This window comes from Leptinotarsa decemlineata, unplaced genomic scaffold, assembly GCF_025532065.1.
Source record: "Leptinotarsa decemlineata unplaced genomic scaffold, Ldec_3_MD MMD2_tig00026328_RagTag_RagTag, whole genome shotgun sequence".
Lineage (NCBI taxonomy): Eukaryota > Metazoa > Arthropoda > Insecta > Coleoptera > Chrysomelidae > Leptinotarsa > Leptinotarsa decemlineata.
Window position 1 is genome coordinate 7,189,326 of NW_027412688.1, and position 20,103 is coordinate 7,209,428.

At 35.9% G+C, this 20,103-nt stretch overlaps 1 protein-coding gene across 5 annotated transcripts in view; it reads right to left on the minus strand.

Moving 5' to 3' along the window:
- The window catches only part of LOC111507772 (G-protein coupled receptor Mth2), a 131,651-nt gene extending 111,860 nt beyond the window's left edge, over nt 1-19,791 (minus strand). Inside the window, exon 1 of one of the 5 annotated variants that reach the window (XM_074182702.1) lies at nt 18,956-19,791. In XM_074182702.1, coding sequence (XP_074038803.1) covers nt 18,956-19,463 — 508 coding nt within the window. In that variant the 5' untranslated portion in view covers nt 19,464-19,791. Of the gene's footprint in view, nt 1-768; nt 1,716-8,737; nt 9,317-18,955 lie in introns of those variants that run through there. The other 4 variants (XM_074182699.1, XM_074182696.1, XM_074182698.1 and 1 more) reach the window with 4 other exon arrangements.
- Nucleotides 19,792-20,103: the final 312 nt, after the last annotated feature.

A 20,103-nucleotide genomic window follows, 5' to 3' on the forward strand; every position in this document is an offset into this window, starting at 1 on the left:
AAAGAGATGGAATGGAATCAAAGAATGAAGTTTTGCCAGGATCACCCTGGGCAACCCTGGGTAGCTGGCGCTGAAGAAATATCTGGCGATGACCAGGAAAAACCTACGCTCAACAGTAGGATTTCTGACTGGCCACCATCAACTGAGGAAACACCTTCATATTATGGGGCTAGTGGACGCACCTCTATGCAGGATGTGTGAACAGGAATATAAAACTGTTAGGCATGTCTTATGCAAGTGTTTGGAGTTGTCAATAAGAGAGTGTGTGTTCGACGAGTCTTGGCAGACACCTGCCGATATAAAAGAGATGTCTCCTAGTGACCTGGCCACCTTCCTGGAAAGGACAGGAAGGACGATGGCCACAGAGGACAACTCCTCGAGAGGATGCACAGTGGGTCACATGTGGCCTGAGTGCTGTGGGCCTACACCCACCCTCCCTACTGTACAGATACAGATCTCTTGCTAAAATTAGTGGCAACGTATGATAGTTTTTCCCTAATAATTCAGAGCCTTCTCGACCGTAAATGTGTGCTCGTACCTCTCTCTCTCTCTTGCCCCTAAAGTAACATATCTTCATTAACTAATACCTCCCTCTCAACTTCGTAATGCTCTGGTCACGCGCGCAAAAAGAATTTCTACTTCAAAAATCGTTTTTGCCAGCTTAATCAGGAGACTCACTATATATGAGTATTCTTAGAAACATTTTCCAACCTTTTCATGAACTTGATCAAATCCTGCTTTTTTATATGTCTCAACCTGTAGACTCACCTGAATGATGAAGATGTTCCTCGATCACATCAATATCTTCCTTCTCGCAGATCACAGCCTTCAGAGTATAGTTCCCGTCTTCATCAAGAATCACATCCAAACAGTATCGGTTTATTTGCACTGTCTCTCCTTCCCAATTCAGAGATCCGTTGTAGTCCAATTCGAAATCAGTCGTTGCAAATCTCTGAGAATCATTAGCGCAATTCAGTTCACTAAAAATCAGGTGATGAGTCTGTTTCGTAAAGTGGATTCCCTCCAAGAGCGAGTCTAGTTGATGAAAGGGGTCATTTTGGTTAACACAAGTTTTATCATTTGAGAAAATCTCATTTGGTCCGCAACATTTCCGTACACAAACTTTCTCTTCGCATTGGTTCACCATTATGCCAGAAGAAGATGAAACTTTGAGCTTTTCTTCGGGAGATTTTGAGTCAAATACGCACATGAAAAGTGAAAGCTGGTCATTCAAAGAGGTATCAAGGCAAAACTCGTCAAAAGCAAGATTGTGGTTTATATTGTTATCGATCGTTATCGATCCATTCCCTATCATTTTCCACAACTGACTTTCTGTGATATAAATGTATCGATCACATACTCTAACATCTCTTTCAACTAAATCAGTTTGTTTTTCTTCCATCACATTGATTCTGATCTCTGACTCGTTTTCACTATACACACACAAATCGTCAAAAATAGCCTGGTTTCTACTGCAGCACTTTTGAACGCACTTTTTCGAACATATGCACCCCCACAACGTATCATTTTCATAAAAATAAGCATCTGCAGAAAAAGTCACGCCGTTTTTGACAATATCATTGTTGACCAGGAGACCGTCGCTGATATTCAATTGAAATCCCGATGAACAATCAGTGTTACCATCTGTCACAGGGTAAAACAAAAGCAGGAAGAAAAATCGGAACATTTTTATCTAACGGTCGAGTGAGAATGAAAAACTTCTGAGTTTTCGTAATGTTTGAGTAGAAATATACCAGATATCTCTATATTTAAACTTGGATATATTACATCTCGATTGTTGATAACATTGAGTTTTGTTTGTTTTTTGATGACGGGAAATGTTTTGGATATTAACAAGCTAAACGTTCACGGTGATTGATGGAACCTATCATAAACTGCGGTTTTCAATATAACATTTCAAGAGAATTGGTTTCTTGTTGTTGTCACACCTCATTAGAAAATATTTTGATGACGCCACATAAAATGCTTAGTTATATTTTTCAATTTTCCATGACTTTGGTGCATGATAGTATGAATTATGTTGGATTTAGGACCGCTGTGGTTTGTGGCTTACTCGCATACAGCTCTGTATTAACGGTGGTATTCTTCACCGATTTCTCACTCAAACTTGAATATAAATATAAAGTACAGTAACGAATTTATCGTCTTAACAGAAAGTACAGAAATACTGAATGAGAAGTGGTTCGGAGTCCACGTTGAATGGAAGCCCCGTCGTATTTGTCGAGACCACTGGTGACAAAAGACGACATTAATATAATCGATCCTTTGAATCGAGAAAAAAACTATGAATCTAAGAGGTGCAAATCCTCGGAAAATTATCAGAAAAGTACCTAGTAATATAAAAACCTGACAAAATAAATTTTGCAGGGAAAAAGTAACAATGTCAAACACGTCTCCCTTGGAAAGCTTCGATTGTGAGGGTGATCCCAGTTCGGTGGGACTAAGATGGGGAAAATGGAAAAGAGCTTTCATAATATTAATGGAAGCAACAAATATTAAAGACCCCCGTAAAAGGAGAATTTCTCTTTTGCATGCAGGTGGCCTTGGGCTGCAAGATATACAGTGTGTAACAACGAAAACTTAACAGAGCCGTTTTTGAATATAAAAAGTAAGATTTTTAAAAAAAAGCTCGGACACGTCGATTTTTAATCAAAAGGAGACATCTTTCAGACTAATCAGATTTTTTGTAGTACGCACCCCCTCGGAGGGGTGCGTCCGATGACCCTTATTTAGATAGGGAAAGTAGGTCGAGTGGCACCTTGTTTTAAAGGTATTTCGAATACCTTTACATCTCTGTTAAAATACAATTTTTGTTACGATTAGTTTTCGAGATAATTTGAAGATTTAAAGGTATTTTTATTGAGTTCAACTCTTTTTAAAATAAATCAAATTGTTTTTAAGGTACAATTTACGTTCAGAACTTTCATAAAAAAAATAAATTTTTGCTTTTTATGACAACCTGCTAACACGTGTCCATTTGATTTCGTGAAAAAGTAAGAATTATTTGTTTATTACGAGGAGATTTTTTTCGGGGGATAGGGTTGGTTACCACCCTTACATTTTAGGTAAATTGAGTGGCACCTCCTTATGAAGGTTGCCTTTTGACGTGGATATTTTATGCTTCTGATAAAAAAGTGAATCATACTAAAAACTTACCTACAGAACGAATACAACCTGCTGATTTCTTTGAATGCTGATGACACAGAAAAGTTTAAAAATCTGTTTTAGTGTTAATAAATCCCAATAATTGTTTTTAAAGCACACACAAAAATAGTAACACCTAATAAGGGTAACTCACATAGGAAATTTAGAGTAAATGTTCAAAATGTGCGCCATTTTGCTCCATGCAACAATAAAGATTTTGTTCGAATTTTGCTCTTACATTATTCAAATTCTCAGGAGTTATAGCTCGGCATTCATCAATAATTCTACGACGTAATTCATCCAAATTGGCTGGCTGTGTAGCATAAACTTCAGACTTCAAATATCCCCACAAAAAGTAGTCCAATGGTGTTAAATCTGGTGATCGTGCTGGCCATTCATTTGGACCTCTTCTGCCAATCTATTTTCCTTCAAAATGATTATTCAAAAAATTTCGAACCTGCTGGGCATAATGGGGTGGTACACCGTCTTGTTGAAAATGGATAAATTCATCTTGACATCTTGGATCCTGTTAAATTATTTCAACTATACGAGGTTGTATTGCCTCTTCAAGAAGTTGTAAATAAGAATCACCGGTTAAATTTCCATCAATGAAAAATGGACCTATAATATGATTGCCTAATTTTCCGGCCCAGACATTCAACTTTTGGGGATATTGGGTATGTATTTCTGCGTATTGTATTGGGTTTTCATTCGACCAATAACGGCAATTGTGACGGTTCACGCAATCATTTGAATAAAATGAGCTTTCGTCCAAAAAACAGATGTTATAAAGCAGCTCGGGATTTTGCATTAATCTCTCACTTATGCCCACACAAAACTCCTGTCTTCGGTCAAAATCATCCTCATTGAGTTCATGAACAAGTTTGATTTTGTAAGGATGGAATTTGTGGTTTTTAAGGATTATCCATGCGCTCATATGGCTCATTCCGTCCATTGCTGATAAACCTCTGGTACTTAACCTGGGATTGGCGATGACTTGACCAATTCACTCCAATCGCATTATCGTCATTCACTACCCTTCTCTGAACATTTCTTTTCTTATTTAAAACCGAACCTGTCTCCCTGAATTTTGTGACCAAATCCAAAACGTGATTTCGGCTCAGGTGTTTACCAGGGTTTTGCTCGTTAAATAAAATTGATGTTCTATTGGCATTTTGGTCGTTGCCAAAAAATAAGGCAATAACTGAAACCTTTTTAGCAGTAGTGTGAGGCATTTTTGAACAAATAACAATACACGACCCGTTTAAACAAAACAATCGAACGATGTACTAATGAAAACTGGAAAAAGAGGAGTGGGTATTGATTAAAAAAAAGGGATTTTATTTAACAAAAAACTGATAAGAAGAACTGCTCGAATTTTTTTTATTTAGGCATACAAAAAATCTGATCAGTCTGAAAGGTGTCCCCCTTTAATTAGAAATCGACGTGTCCAAGCTTTTTTTTAAAATCTTACTTTTTATATTCAAAAACGGCTCTGTTAGGTTTTCGTTGTTACACACTGTATATTACAACCTTCCAGGAGCAAATATAGATTCCACGGATGAGCAAGGGTCAGATGTATTCCTAGTAGCATTGAATAAATTGAATGATTATTTCAGTCCTAAACAAAGTAAAATATTTGAAAGGCATATTTTTAGGCAAATCAAACAAAAACAAGGTAAAAAATTTGATAAATTTATTATCAAACTCAGAATGCAAGCAAAAAAATGTAACTTTACAAATATTGAAGAAAACATAATTGACCAAATTGTCGAAAAATGTTTCTCTTCAGATCTCAGGAAAAAAATTTGGGGTATCGGAGATTCAGTCACTCTTGATGCCATTATATCAGAAGCAAATATTTTAGAATCCGTGAACAGAGAAATGGAAGAATTTGCTCGAAACAAAGTTCAGGAGATAAATGCACTCAGTTTTAGTAACAAAAATATTTCTCATATAAATACCTGTTCCCGCTGTGGGAAAAAAAGTCACAATAATCAAGATTTAAGCTGTCCAGCGAGGAAAGTTGATTGTAGGAAATGTGGAATACGTGGTCATTTCGGGAAACTTTGTCGAACAAGATTTTCTAAAAGAAAACAATTTACTGAGCAGTCAAACAAACAAGTCAAAAATTTTAAATATAATAATCTTCAAACGGAAGAAGAAACTGATTACGTATTTCACATTAACAATGACGATACAGTGAAATGTAAATTAGGAGGTGTCCACGCAGACATATTGATTGATTCAGGTTGTAAAAGCAATCTTATCAATGATAACACTTGGAATTATCTTAAACAAAATAAGGTACGTGTATTCAATCAGGTGAAAAATGCGGAAAAAATATTTTTAGCTTACGCGAGTAATAAACCCTTAGACGTTATGGGATCTTTTGAAGCAAAGATTGAAATTAGCGGGGTACGAAAAAATGCTATATTTAATGTAATTAAAAATGGTTCGAAAAATCTACTAGGTAATATAACAGCTATGGAAATGGGTGCTCTCAGGCTAGGAATAGAGGTCAATAGTGTCAGTCATTTCCCGAAATCTAAAGATGTTATTATTGATATCTCGATTGACGAAAGTGTAAATCCAGTTTGCCAGCCCTACAGAAGGGTACCTATTCCATTAGAAGAAAAGTTAATATCCAAACATGGTCCATCTAGATGGGTTTCAGCAATGGTTGCAATCTTGAAGGAAAACGGTGATATTCGTATTTCCATAGACATGCGGATGGCCAATAGGGCCCTAATACGAGAGAATCATCCACTTCCTACTATGGATATACTTCTGTCAAGATTGGACATCAAGAATGCTTTTCACCAACTCGAACAGAGATTTTCCAGAAATCATTGAAGCGAATACTGATCTCATGAAAATTCTGATTTTCACAAAACTAACGTTAGCAATTTGAAAGCTCGAGCAGTCGTTCAAGAGCGTGTTGATGAACGTCCAATAAAACAACTCGATGAGGAAATTTTGTCCTGGAAAAAAATCTTGTATCGAGTTCAAGAAATTGATTACGATGACATAGTTGATGCTTTTGCTCGGACAAAAGCCAGAAAGAAGAGATTTACAAATTGAGCAATACATTATTATTTGAGGAAAATGTTTATTATTATTATTTATTATGTTAGAGTTTAATAACATTTGTTTTGTATCATTCATTTATTATATTTGAATAAAATGAAACATTCATTTGTCAACAATTATGAATCAAAATTTTTGGGAAAGAAAGTTTTTGGCTTTCTACTACTCCAATTCGATACAAAAAAAATGGGATGAGGGAATCTTCCAAAGAAAGGAAGGAAGTAATCAATTTGAAAATAAGTAAATCTATACATGGATGTGTAGATCATGCAAAAAGTAACTTTCTTTGGAAGATTCTCTCATCCCTTTTTTTGTATCAAGATGGAGTAGTAGAAAGCCAAAAACTTTCTTTCCCAAAAATTAATAACTCCTAAAAATATAACCCCTTCAATTTGAATCAAAATATATAGAATTTGGTTGTTCAAAAAGGGCGGCGTATTAGACGGGGCCTAGAGCGGCAAAATGCTCGATCCGCCACTGTTGGAAAGATCAAAAAGCTCGAAAATTGTGTGACCCATGATGTGAACGATCGATCGACATAAATTGTCACGTTTCGAGATATGTTATTCTTTGCTTTTGCGCAACCAAACCGATCATTTTTTGAACCCGATCGTAACATGTAATGAAAAATGGATCCTCTACGTACTCTACGACAACACAAGATATTCAGGACAGTGGTTGGACACTGATGAGACATCCAGGCTCTTCCCAAAAGCGAAAACGTACCAAAAAAGACCATGGTTACCATGGTATAGTGATCAGCAGCATTTGTGATCGGGTCAAACCATCACAACTGTCTTATTGTGAACCAAAAATTATTGTGAACCAAAAATTGCATCAGCAGCCGGTACTGGTCAACAGAAGACGTCTGATTCTGCTCCGCGAAAACGAATTGAACATCGAAGTTCTACCTCACCCATCATACTCTCTAGACCTTTCGCCAACCGACTACTATCTCTTCAAGCATTTCGATAACTTTCTCGCCGGCAAAGGATCTACCGACGATACTGGGACATTACAGTTTACAGTAGACTCATAAAAACGGTCAAAACTTCTGACACAACCTAATATTTGTATTGTTTTTTTAAACTCTAAATTGCTGTGTGTCATATTTTTCATTCAATATATTGTTATGTATCTCCCTATCATAAAGTCTTGCAAACAATTGAGTTGAATTATTCGAATTGAACTTAAGATTTTTTGAAAAAAGCTATTCTGGTTCATTTGTCTCAGTATGGAAAATTCCTGAAACTTGCTGATATTAACTGATAAAATGGCCCAAAAACTGAAGCTTGCGGTACACCAAATATTGTAGAAATTATAGTGTGGACAGTTTGGGTATTTCAGGGAAACACCTATTCAATAGTGATATAATACAATGGTTGAAACCAACCCATGCCGCTTTTTCACACAGTATGAAGAGATTCAAAGTGGCATATGGTGAACAATGATTTAACTTCATGGCACCATAGAAAGATCCAAAATACCGAATAATGTACTGAGGTCAGGCCTAATGAGGCAAGTAAAATTGTCAATAAACAGTTTGTTTACTAGGATATCAATATTACTAAAGTTACCGGAGGTAAGTACATAGTTTTTCGATAAACCAAAAGGAAATACATCGTATTCAAACTTTGAGTAATCCCCCATGTTTTCAAAATTTATAATGAAACTATTTCGTTATTATCTAGGTCTTTGACCTATACCAGTAAATTATTCATAATTTCCATAGGTAGATAACTTCAACAACTGAAATTGAATAATGTTGATTAGTTTCAAGTTTCATTCATAGTGCTCTGGGTATACATAATAAGAAATAATTATTTGCAGGTAAACATAGATTTGAGGTTTGAATCCAGATGATACTAATTTCTTTGGTAATCATCCTGAAATTTGCCTTTATTTTTTTTTGCTGGTAAAAGATAGAGCTGGAACATCTGGTGCAAAACAAATCCAAAACACTTTTCCCAAACACCAGAATCTTAATACTCTCCTTGATGCGCGTTTCATCGACCAAGTTGGCATCTTCAGGAGATAACGCAACTGCAGTTGATGAAGACCGTCTCCATGAGATGAAAAGTAATCAATATTACCGGAGTTGTTTCCCAACACCAAACCGTTATTTTTAACACCTCGACACGTGTTTCGATCACCAACTGATCATCTCCAAGAAAATGATTACATACAGTTTAATGTTCCTTCTTCAAGAGGAATATTAAATTCAGATCAATCCTCCTTCTTCAAACTGAGTTTAACCTTCCTCTTGAAGATGACCACTTGGCGATCGAAACACGTGTCAAGGTGTTGAAAATAATGGTTTGGTTTTGGGGTTAAACTCCAGTAACATTCATTACTACACCAAAGTTTCCAAACAGTGCATCAGAACATAAAAATTATTTCAGTTCTGGTGTTTGGGAAAAGTGCTTGTTTTGGATTTCTTCTGCTAGCACAAAAGTATTTTACTGCAAAATCACTAACTCACCGTAAGCTAAAACTCTTGCCTCAACTTCACTTTCTGGGACTTCACAAACGAATGCTATGGTTTCAGTCCCAACCACTTCAACGCAATAATCTTCTGGACTGTAGAAAACCTCAAAAGTTTGAACTAACAACGACCCGTTGGTCTGTACCAACACGGCGCTCTCGTTTGGGTAGATACCAATTCGATAATGCTTCTCAGATGAGCACTCATCCCCCCGAATCAAATAAAAGTCACCCTGTTTCACTCTTCCACTAACAGTAGTTCCATCGTAAATGGTTATGTTGAAGGTTTTTTCGCTCTCCACGCACTGGGTGCCATCAAAGGACTCGTTTTCAGGACAACACTTCCTGATGCAAGGGAGAATGTTGCACACACACCCCAAAGTCGTGTCGTTTAATTTGAAATAGTCACCCTCGTGAAACATTACCCCGTTTTTAACGAATCCACCCTCTACTGGGCCGTCTGAGATGTCGATGGTGAGTGAGACCGGACAGGGAAGATCCTGGCAGAAAATTTGGCGCGCCAGGAGGCAGAAGGTGAGGACTCTCATGTTGATGCTTCTAACACAATGAATTGTAACGTAATAATAATTTTTATTGGTGTTGGCGTTAATTCACTCTGGAACGGAAACGATTGAGAACCGCAGATTTTGTAAATACTGATATACGTTCGAGAATGAAACGTTGATAAGAACTGTGAATGTTTTGAGTGACGCTTCTTCTAGGCAGGAAATCACTCTTCGAGAAACATTTATGGAATAGGGAATGTATATTCTCAATTATCCTATTTCAGTATGCTAGTAACTGGAATTTTGAAATATCTAGAAATTGACGAAAATGTATTCAAAAACAATTCATTGTTACAAATCATTCTTTACGTACTTTTTTACAATGTCATAAATATTATTGAAGGTTGCCTTATTTTATTTATTACATTCATCGAAAATAGGATAATAGTAAATTCATAACGTGTATATTACTGGAGTTTTTTCCCAACACCAAATCGTTATTTTTACACCTCGATATGTGTTTCGATCACCAAGTGATCATCTTCAAGAGGAAGATAAAACTGATAACTACTCAAAACTAAAGCTACTTATACTAATAAGGTACATCATACAGGTAGGTAATCAGTAATACCACCCATATAAGTGTACCACCCTAAATTAATTTTACAATTGGCCTTTCTATTATTTACAATATGTCCTTATGTATGTTTAAATGTTACAGCTATATATAGAACGATTTTCAGCTATATAAAATTAGTTTCACATCATTGCCTATCTAAATATATTTACAATGTGTCTTTTTGTAGTAATCAGTAAACCCAACAATATTATTTCAACAAGCTATATAGTATGCTATTTGGTATTGGTCCGTTGTCGTTATTCATAATATTATTATGTTTACTTATTTCCACACTCTCATAGGCATCTAGTTGCCTGTTGTTATTAACTTGTCTAACTAATCTTAAAGAACTGAAGTCTATGGAATGGTTTTGTTGCAAAATATGATGGGCGACTGCTGATTTTTCAGGTCTTCCATATTTTAAGTGTGCTATGTGTTCCTTATATCTCACTTTAATAGATCTTTTTGTCTGTCCATCATATTTTGCATCGCAGTCCTTACATTCAATTCGTAAATTCCAGACTTTTCCGAATTCTCGACTTTGTCTTTTGGACTTCCCAAAAGGTTCTGCAGTGTATGACTTGTTTTAAAAACCACCTTCATACCTAGTTCCTTGAAAATCTTTTCAAAGTTCTTCGTATATTGGTGGTATGGAACTGAGATGTATTTATGTTGGTTTTTGTCCTTTCTGAAAGTCGAGATTTGGTTCATTCTTAACCTAAACTTCTTTTTCCTAATTATGTCATATACAGTACCCCTCGGGAAACCGTTAGTGGCTGCTATTTCCTGTATTGCACGTTTTTCTTTTGTGAACCTATCATATGTTAGAGGGAAAGTCAAAAGACGATGCACCAAAAAATTCAACCCAGCACGTTTGTGCTGTCCACAGTGATGTGAACTGTCAGGAATATACCTGTACGTGCTTGTTTCTTTTCTAAATATATCGTATTCTAACCCTCCATCTTTGCTCCTCATCACCAAAACGTCAAGAAATGGTAGTTGTCCCTTATTTTCTACTTCATACGTAAATTTTATTGATGGACATCTATTATTTAAAAAGGAAACAAAGTCCTCGATATTCGATTTTTTGATATCGAATACCGCGAAAATATCATCCACATACCTTAGCCAAATCCTAGGAAAATCCTTTGACTTTTCTTTAGTTTCCATTTCGAATCTGCTCATGAACAGGTCTGCCAGGTAGGGGGACAGGGGATTTCCCATGGCCGTTCCTTCCTGTTGTTCATAAAAGCAACCTTCTACCTGGAAACGATTTTGTTTCATACACAAATTGGTAAGGGAAACGAATTCATCGATTTCGTTGTTATTGAAATTATTTTTTCCTAGTAGTTCCCTGAGGTATTGCAAGGTCTGTGGAATTGGGACGCTAGGAAATAATGAACTAACATGAAAAGCAGGAAATAGCAGCCACTAACGGTTTCCCGAGAGGTATTGTAGATGACATAATTAGGAAAAAGAAGTTTAGGTTAAGAATGAACGAAATCTCGACTTTCAGAAAGGACAAAAACCAAGATAAATACATCTCAGTTCCATACCACCAATATACGAAGAACTTTGGAAAGATTTTCAAGGAACTAGGTATGAAGGTGGTTTTTAAACATGTCATACACTGCAGAACCTTTTGGGAAGTCCAAAAGACAAAGTCGAGAATTCGGAAAAGTCTCAAATTTACGAAATTGAATGTAAGGACTGCGATGCAAAATATTATGGACAGACAAAAAGATCTATTAAAGTGAGATATAAGGAACACATAGCACACTTAAAATATGGAAGACCTGAAAAATCAGCAGTCGCCCATCATATTTTGCAACAAAACCATTCCATAGACTTCAGTTCTAGTTAGTTAGACAAGTTGTTAACAACAGGCAACTAGATGCCTATGAGAGTGTGGAAATAAGTAAACATAATAATATTATGAATAACGACAACGGGCCAATACCAAATAGCATACTATATAGCTTGTTGAAATAATATTGTTGGGTTTACTGATTACTACAAAAAGACACATTGTAAATATATTTAGATAGGCAATATTGTGAAACTAATTTTATATAGCTGAAAATTGTTCTATATATAGCTGTAACATTTAAACATACATAAGGACATATTGTAAATAATAGAAAGGCCAATTGTAAAATTAATTTAGGGTGGTACACTTGTATGGGTGGTATTACTGATTACATACCTGTATGATGTACCTGATTAGTATAAGTAGCTTTAGTTTTGAGTAGTTATTAGTTTTATCTTCCTCTTGAAGATGATCACTTGGTGATCGAAACACGTGTCGAAGTGTAAAAATAACGATTTGGTGTTGGGAAAAAACTCCAGTAATTTTCATTACTACACCAAAGGTTCCAAACAGTATATCACAAGTTCATAACGTGGAGTCAAATTATGGATGTTATTTATGATTGATTGCTAAATTTACTGAATTGTCGTTCATGTGATTTTATAGTTTTTTCCTCGACCTCAATCAATGAATCATTCCATAGGTTGAATACGAATAAATTATCAAACTTCTACGTATATGTTGTATTATTTCGGAAGAAGGAAATATTGAGAGCAGATAGTTGTTCGTTCACAGATGGATCAAAAACATCATCCGGTTCTGGTGCAGGTGTTTTCGCAGACTCAGGACAGAGATATCAACCTGCTCTTATGCGACTATATTTCAAGCGGAAGTTCACTCTAATTGTGTGCGTAGAGATTGGAAGAAACAATAAAAATATTCTCGGACAGTCAAGCGGCGGTGGAAGCTCTTTGCTACTACGGAGCAACATCTAAATTGGTAGCAAATTGCCAAAAACGATAGGAAGACTCAACAAATTGTCTGTGGTCTGGATTCCTGGCCATACTGGCCTGGAAGGCAATAACGCTAACTCTCTTGCAAAGAATGGTGCTGCAAGCAGCTTCATCGGACCAGAACCTGTCATTGGCATCGCTTTAAGCGTTATGGACTTCTGGCAGAATCTTCCAAGATTGGCATTTATTCACCCTTCAGAGCTTGATACCAAATAGTTGTTGGACTACAGTAGGGATGAACTACGATGTCTAACAGGCCTTCTCACAGGTCACTGTCACTTGAATCGTCATATGCAGAGCCTCAGACTGTCGGAAGACAGTGTGTGTCGCTTCTGTTTCGAAAATGATGAAACAGAAGAGTACATACTTTGTGCCTGCCCCGCTGGGGACCAAAGCAGGTTTTTAGAATTCGACAGAGCCTTACTCTTATCATCTGATTCGAAAGACCACTCACCATACAAACTAATCGGCTTCTTTAAGAAGTTGGGTTCAATTGGTCGAGTGTGAATAGGTGAATGTGAATAAACCCTTACGGGTTGCGGTTGGAGGGTTGAATAAACCCACCCACTTTGGACCTTACCTAACCTGATTTATGTTGTATTGAAAAATCTTTGGTTAATATTTTAGAAAAAAAATGGTCCATAAGTACGGATGGGTAGTATACAAAGTAGAATTTTCTTTCTCCAAAGTAAACTTTCACGGCCGTAGATAACTTTTTGAAAGCTATTTTCCGGGTTTTTTGGCCGCGGTCTACATATTTTTATGCCTAAACATAAACAGGCACAAACATAAATAGACATAAAAACCGGCAAATTACGGCCAAAAATCCTGAAAAATAGATTTCACACAATTTCCTTTCTTTGTTTTCAATGTACAGCTTGGCAAATATAGTAGTGCCAACTTCTATCAGGAACTACAATGGGGAAAAAAAATTTGACTTAAATTTATTCGGCAAGTGTTGACCACTATACATATAACACTAGGGAACAAGAATCCCGATTACTCCTTTTCTGCAGGTAGAACATTATTGAAAGATAATAAGTGGTATATCATTGCAAATAATATACAGGGTTATTCAAATTCGTTTCTGTACATGGGGATCTCTTAAACGATAAGAGATAGAGTGTCGGTTAAATTGTGACCTATTCATTGATGTGAAAAAATCGAATATAGATCTTTTGGTTTTGGAGATATACAGGAAAAACCAATAAATCTCAAATTATTTTTGCCTATATCTTCTTCATTCACAGAAATATTCAAAATCTGTCCAAATTTTGCTATTGGCACTTGATGTGAGCTATCAGAATATGTTCATGAATCTTTTATATAGCGTGTCATCTGACTTGGGCCAACCCAGCTTTGAATTTTCAAATACGGACCTGTATTTTTTGTTGTATTTTTTGGATCGTCGACGTTCAGTCACGCAGTCCGCGTTTGGTGGCCTGGTTTTCGTAAGCCTGCTACGTATAGTGTTACCGGATCTGAAGCAGATTCTGATGTTGTACTCGGAACACTATCCGTAGCAGCCTCACGAAAACCAGGCCACCAAACGCGGACTGCGATTCCAAGAATTGCATTTACCGGATACTCTGTGAGTGCGGAAAATCCTATATTGGTGAAACTAAGAGGCCATTGAATGTTCGCATTGCCGAGCACAAGAAACACACACAACAAGGGGAAACCAGCAAATCAGGAATAGCAGACCATGTTTGGACCCATCAACCCAACATCGAGTGGTCCCATGCTGAGATCTTGCACAGAGAGGAACATTGGTTTAGGAGAAAATTCAAGGAAGCCGCATACATGTTGTCCAACAACGTATTCATCCAAGCCAGCGTAGAAATACGCAACATATGGAAACCCATCATCAAGCGAAAAATGGCCAACTCCCGCCAAAACGGTCATCTCCCACGGAACCAGTGAAACGGAAAATGGAAAGCGGGGATAAGTGAAAGTACTCGAATGACCTATAAATAGTCATCTCTCGGAGGAATCAGTCCAGTCATCACCCGAAGACTATTGTAGATACTAACAATCGAAACGTCGTGAACTAACGTGACTTGGAATCTCTCTACATTTTATTTTTATTTTCTTTTTTAATTTCTTTATTTTTATTTATTCAATTGTTCTATTTTTACTTGTATTTTATTTCACTATCATTTCATTTCAGGTTTATTTTGGTTAATATAATTGTTATTTTCAGCTATTCATTTTCAATTCTTCTTTTTTTAGTTGTTTCAGGGTTTTCAAATCATTTTATTTAGTAGACAATGAAAGTCCGAACTAGTGAAATTCAGGAAAAAATAATATGATTTTATATGAGGTACTCTGTACCAAACTAAAACCGTTATCGAGTTATTGACTTTTTATGAAAATGCTATTGAAAACTAAACAACAATTGGAAATCAAAATGTACAGAAATCATCCCTTAGAATTCTGATCAAGCATAAAATAAGTTTTGGGCTATCGCTTTCGATACAATATTATACAGAATGTTCAAAAATCATTGTCACTTTTTTATAATTTCGGACTTTGTTATTTCTAATAGAAAACCCTGTATTTTTTTGGTCTGAACAATATAAAATACAATCATCTTTCATTTCATCCTAACCTAAAAAGTTTTTCAGGTATTGGCTTTTTCAAAGATCACCAGATTTGATTTGTTTCGATTTTTTTCTGAGGGGATACTTGAAGAATGAGGTTTACGATACTCCTCCAACTGCACTGAAAAATATGAAGGAGAGAATAAGGGCTGCTTTTCGAAGAGTGACGCCTCAAATTTCATTAAATGTTAAGCAGTCTTTCATAGATAGAGTGGATTCAACAGGGTGGTCGTCAACCCACTTTGAATTAAATACGTTTGTGTATCATATTTTGTTGTTTCGGTTGAAAATAAATGGTATAGTCTGTTTAATAAACTACTGTCAGAATATGAATGTAAATGTTCCACCATCGCTTTGGAGTAGGCATTATATGTTATTACAACAATAAATTCAACTTGAAAAATAATGGCAAACATTTTAAACAATAATTTCTTACTTTCTCACTTTTTTTTCTGTCAATCAGAAGGAACTCAGAAAAAAAATAACCTCAATTGATAAAGTTTCATTTTCAGATGTTTCACCTAAAAATAAAAATCAATTTTACAAGAAATATCAGTGGCATACTTTTCTTTTTAATAATGTTGGCTAAACTATATTCCGAGCCGCCACTGGACTCAATAATGTGTTATTCCCGGCATTTATGGTTTTTCATTTCAGATCACTTAATTTGATGAACTTTTTTCATTTCAGAAGAATGAAATCTCATAAATAAAATTCGAATGATATTTAGAATAATTTGTGTGTAAATGTATGTAATTATGCCGCTAATGAACTCGGTTTAGTTTTCGCCAATGAACAAGGTGACCTCAACTCTGTCACCGAGTTGAACCCGTTCAGTAAAAGGCCCAAATAAAAGCCGTAGAGATCTCTTTACTCCTGCGGTAATACAAAGATTAGCCAATGCATAGGGTCTTTTTTAACAACATTGAAGATCTCGGCTTATCAAAGTGCCAGACCTTCGCTATCCTCAGGTCGAATGGGCTGAAGTCGGAAACTGAGGGTTTCAACATGGACTGCCAGGATGGTGTCTTCACCACCTTAGTCTGCCGCAGTCGCGTGATGGGTATAGAGGTTCTTGACCCAAGATGCAGGGTCAGCCGCAAGGCGCCTGAGACCCTAATGCACTTGCTGTCAGCATATCCAGCATATGCGGTCTAAACCTATATCCATCGACATGACGCGGCCCTAAGAGTGCTTTGTTACCACATACGGCACTTTTACGGTATTGACGATACCGTAATACATGAAACAATGGCAATCCGGTTCAGATAACGATTGTGCATTGTTGCATGTATATTCCATCTGAATTACGGAGAAACAGAACAAAATAATAGTTAGAAAATAGTCAAAAGTTAAAAAGTAAAATTGGGTCTAGAGAAAAGTAACGAAATAGAAAGCGTTTCAGGTGCTACATTAGATAGATAGAATGCTCAGCAAATACCCTTTGAATTTATGGCTAAATGCCAAAAATGGGTAAACTCAAAAGTGAACTATCAAGTTTATAGATATTACATAGTTTATTACATTTTGGGATTGTAAAAAAATTGTTTGTCGACGGATGTTTAGATTGGGTACGTCTGTTTTGAATTTCAGTTTTTTGTAGTACAATATCAATACAAAAAAAGAAATCTTGCAAGAAACGCAACTCCGGTCTTATATTTATGTGATCTTTTTTCATAACACCCTGTATACGCAAACCAATATTATTTTAGAATTTACGCTCTAGGCCTGTCGTTTGTAAATTTCAGTATGTATAATAAAGCTAAACGTTGAAGTTATTTCACAAAATTTTTTGGCTCACTTTGTGTAATTTGTTTTACGAAAGTACATATTCCTTGGTTATATTTATTCTGGTCGAAATATTTTCCAAATGATGTAGAAATCCTGTATTTATTTGTTTGTATGAATTTTACGAGACCTTACACAATCTAAAGTTTGGCGACTATAAAGTGATTTGCATTTTCGTTTCGATTTCAGTTTTTAAAGCAAACATCGAATCGGGTCAAGTGTTGGCCTAGAAATACATCCACTAGTAACAATGAACTAAAATTAGTAGCCATAACACAACAATTTCTATATTTCTGCTACACAAAAATAATAGGTTCGATTCTACTTTTCGTTCAAATTTCATTACACACTGATCTATTGGCAATTTCTATAACGAAATGTTAATGAAGATGATTGAATCAACAATATTTTTAAATATAAATAAAACAACCGGTGTCTAACAATTTGTACAATAATGAAAGAATGTAAACTTTCACGGCCGGAGATAACTGTGTGAAAGCTATTTTCCGAGTTTTTTTGGCCGTGGTCTGCAGGTTTTTATGCATGACGTTTCGTCTACTACTAATCGTCATCTGAGTGTACTGCAAGTGATGAACCTACTCCAAAGCGGACAAAGACGCAACAATTGGCTGGCAAGATTGAACTATAGTTCAACTTCGAAATGTATCAACATGGTTGTGTACAGATTCATTTAAAAATATTATCAATACTTATATAGACATATGTAATACACATATAATAATAATACACTTATAAACATATATACAATATTACATAAATTAACTCACCCATTACACCAGACAATCAAACATTTATATCCAAACAAGAATATAAAACCTAAATTCAAATATGTACATTATGTCACGTAAATGTATGTATCATTATAGAACACTTGCAAATTATAATATGGTCTATCAGCCAAAAATGTTTTTACTCTTATTCTAACCATTTTGTTGGTCAAATTTGCCTGTCTTATAACTGAGGACAAGTGATTAAATATCTTGACGCCATTGTAATAAATAGAATTCCTGACCAAATTTGTTAAAGGAATTGGCAATTTCAACGCGGTGAAACGGGTGCTATAAGGATGGCATGAAGCCTCAAATAGGGGCATATTTTTGTAAATGAGGCAAATCGATTCCAGAATGAACAGAACAATCACTATTAAAATTTTTTGCTCAACGAATTTGTGTCTGCATGAATCACGAGGTTTAATCTTACACATATACCTGATTGCCCGTTTCTGCAGTACCAATACAGACAGAAGTGCTGATGAATTGCATACTCCCCAAAACGGTATTCCATAACGTAGGTGGGATTCAACGAGGGCGTAATACACCGTTCTGGCAGTTTTGATTCCCAAATTTATTGAAGTTACTCTCACTGCATAACATCCAAAACAAATTTTACTTTTGAATTGTTTGATATGTTCATTGAATTTGAGCTTATAGTCAATTAGAGTCTCGTTCTTGATCACTGAGAGCACATCTGAATGATAAAATGTTTGTTTTAGTGATATTGAAGGATAGCAAATTAGCATCACACCACTCCTTGATTTTTTCATATCAGTAGATATTGCATTGTGTAAATCATTTAAATTTTTGTTTTTCAACAATATTGTCGTGTCATCAGCCAAAAAAGTGAAATTTCTAGATATGCTCAAATTTGCAATATGATTGACATATAAAAAGAATAAGATAGGTCCTAAAACTGATCCTTGTGGATCACTACATAAAATCTTCAGATATATGTGAGTAAATATTATTAAGATCTTAGGTTATTCATCAAAATATGATAGTGTTTCGTCAAGATACATTATATGGTACATTTGCAATCTGAATCATATTGATAATATCATTTTAGAATAGATTACTTACCTAGTATTGAAAATTCGTCTCCGTCACCTATCAGTAAATTGGGTACGTAACAAACCAACGCAGACAACTCGTCTCCTGTAGGAAAAACGAAGGTCTCCAGGCAGTAATAAGGGAAAGGAACCCATGGAGTAACATTGTCGTTCGGTTTAAACAACGACCCATTTCGTTGCAGGTAGAAAACATCTTGAACCAACCCCGTAGGCGACAACTTCAGCCCCCTGCCTACCTGGCAGGTTTTGTTATGAATCACGTTAAAGGTCACGGTCTTGTTGATTTCTTTCTCACCCCTGAACACTTGGAGTTCGAATTTATGAGACTCCGAATACTGGCACACTTTGTTCTTGAGCACGTAGTTTTCCGGGCAGCATTTTCTCACACAAGGCCTCTTTTTGCCACAAAGTTTTAAACTGTCCCGTGAGTTGTGATTTAGAATCGCGTTTTCGCTTGAAGTAAACACTGAACACGCGTCTAGAAGCAACACCAGGCGGCCCAGAGAGAGCAAATTCATCTCAAACCGAATTATTGCTAAACAATTGAGCAATTGGCGAGACAGCAGCGACGGACGCTTATTTTATTTTATTAACTAGTTCCTTATTGATAAATAAGAGCGATCAAATTGTTCACTGGTGGGCGTTGTATTTATTTGTGTTTATAAATAATTCGCGTCTCATTCCGTATGAACTAGGCCAGTCAAATTGTTTTTTATAAATGTGTTTCGGAAACGCACTGAAAAAATCTTATCAAGTCATCGCGCTGCTTAGATTTGATTGGAATTTCCCTAAATACACACGCCGTCGTTCCTTAGAATGCAAAGGAAACCGGTTCGTGGGTGCCAGGTGAACGGATCTGCAACAAGTGTAGTTTTAGTTAATGTTGACTATAGCGGTTCTACTACTTGGACCAAGCTGGAGGCTATTCCAGTGTTCATGTCTAATTCAACACAATATTGTATTAATTAAAAGAATTATCGAATTGAAATGAATATCCACTTAGATTACCGTAATAATAATCCAGTCAAACTAGACAAAAAGCTGAGATCTCAAAAAAATTCACATAGTTATACCGTAACAAACAAAATCAATGAATGTTAACTTGAATCAAAGTTAACTATGTCAAAGTTGAAACAAAAGTCGAGAAATAAACCATTC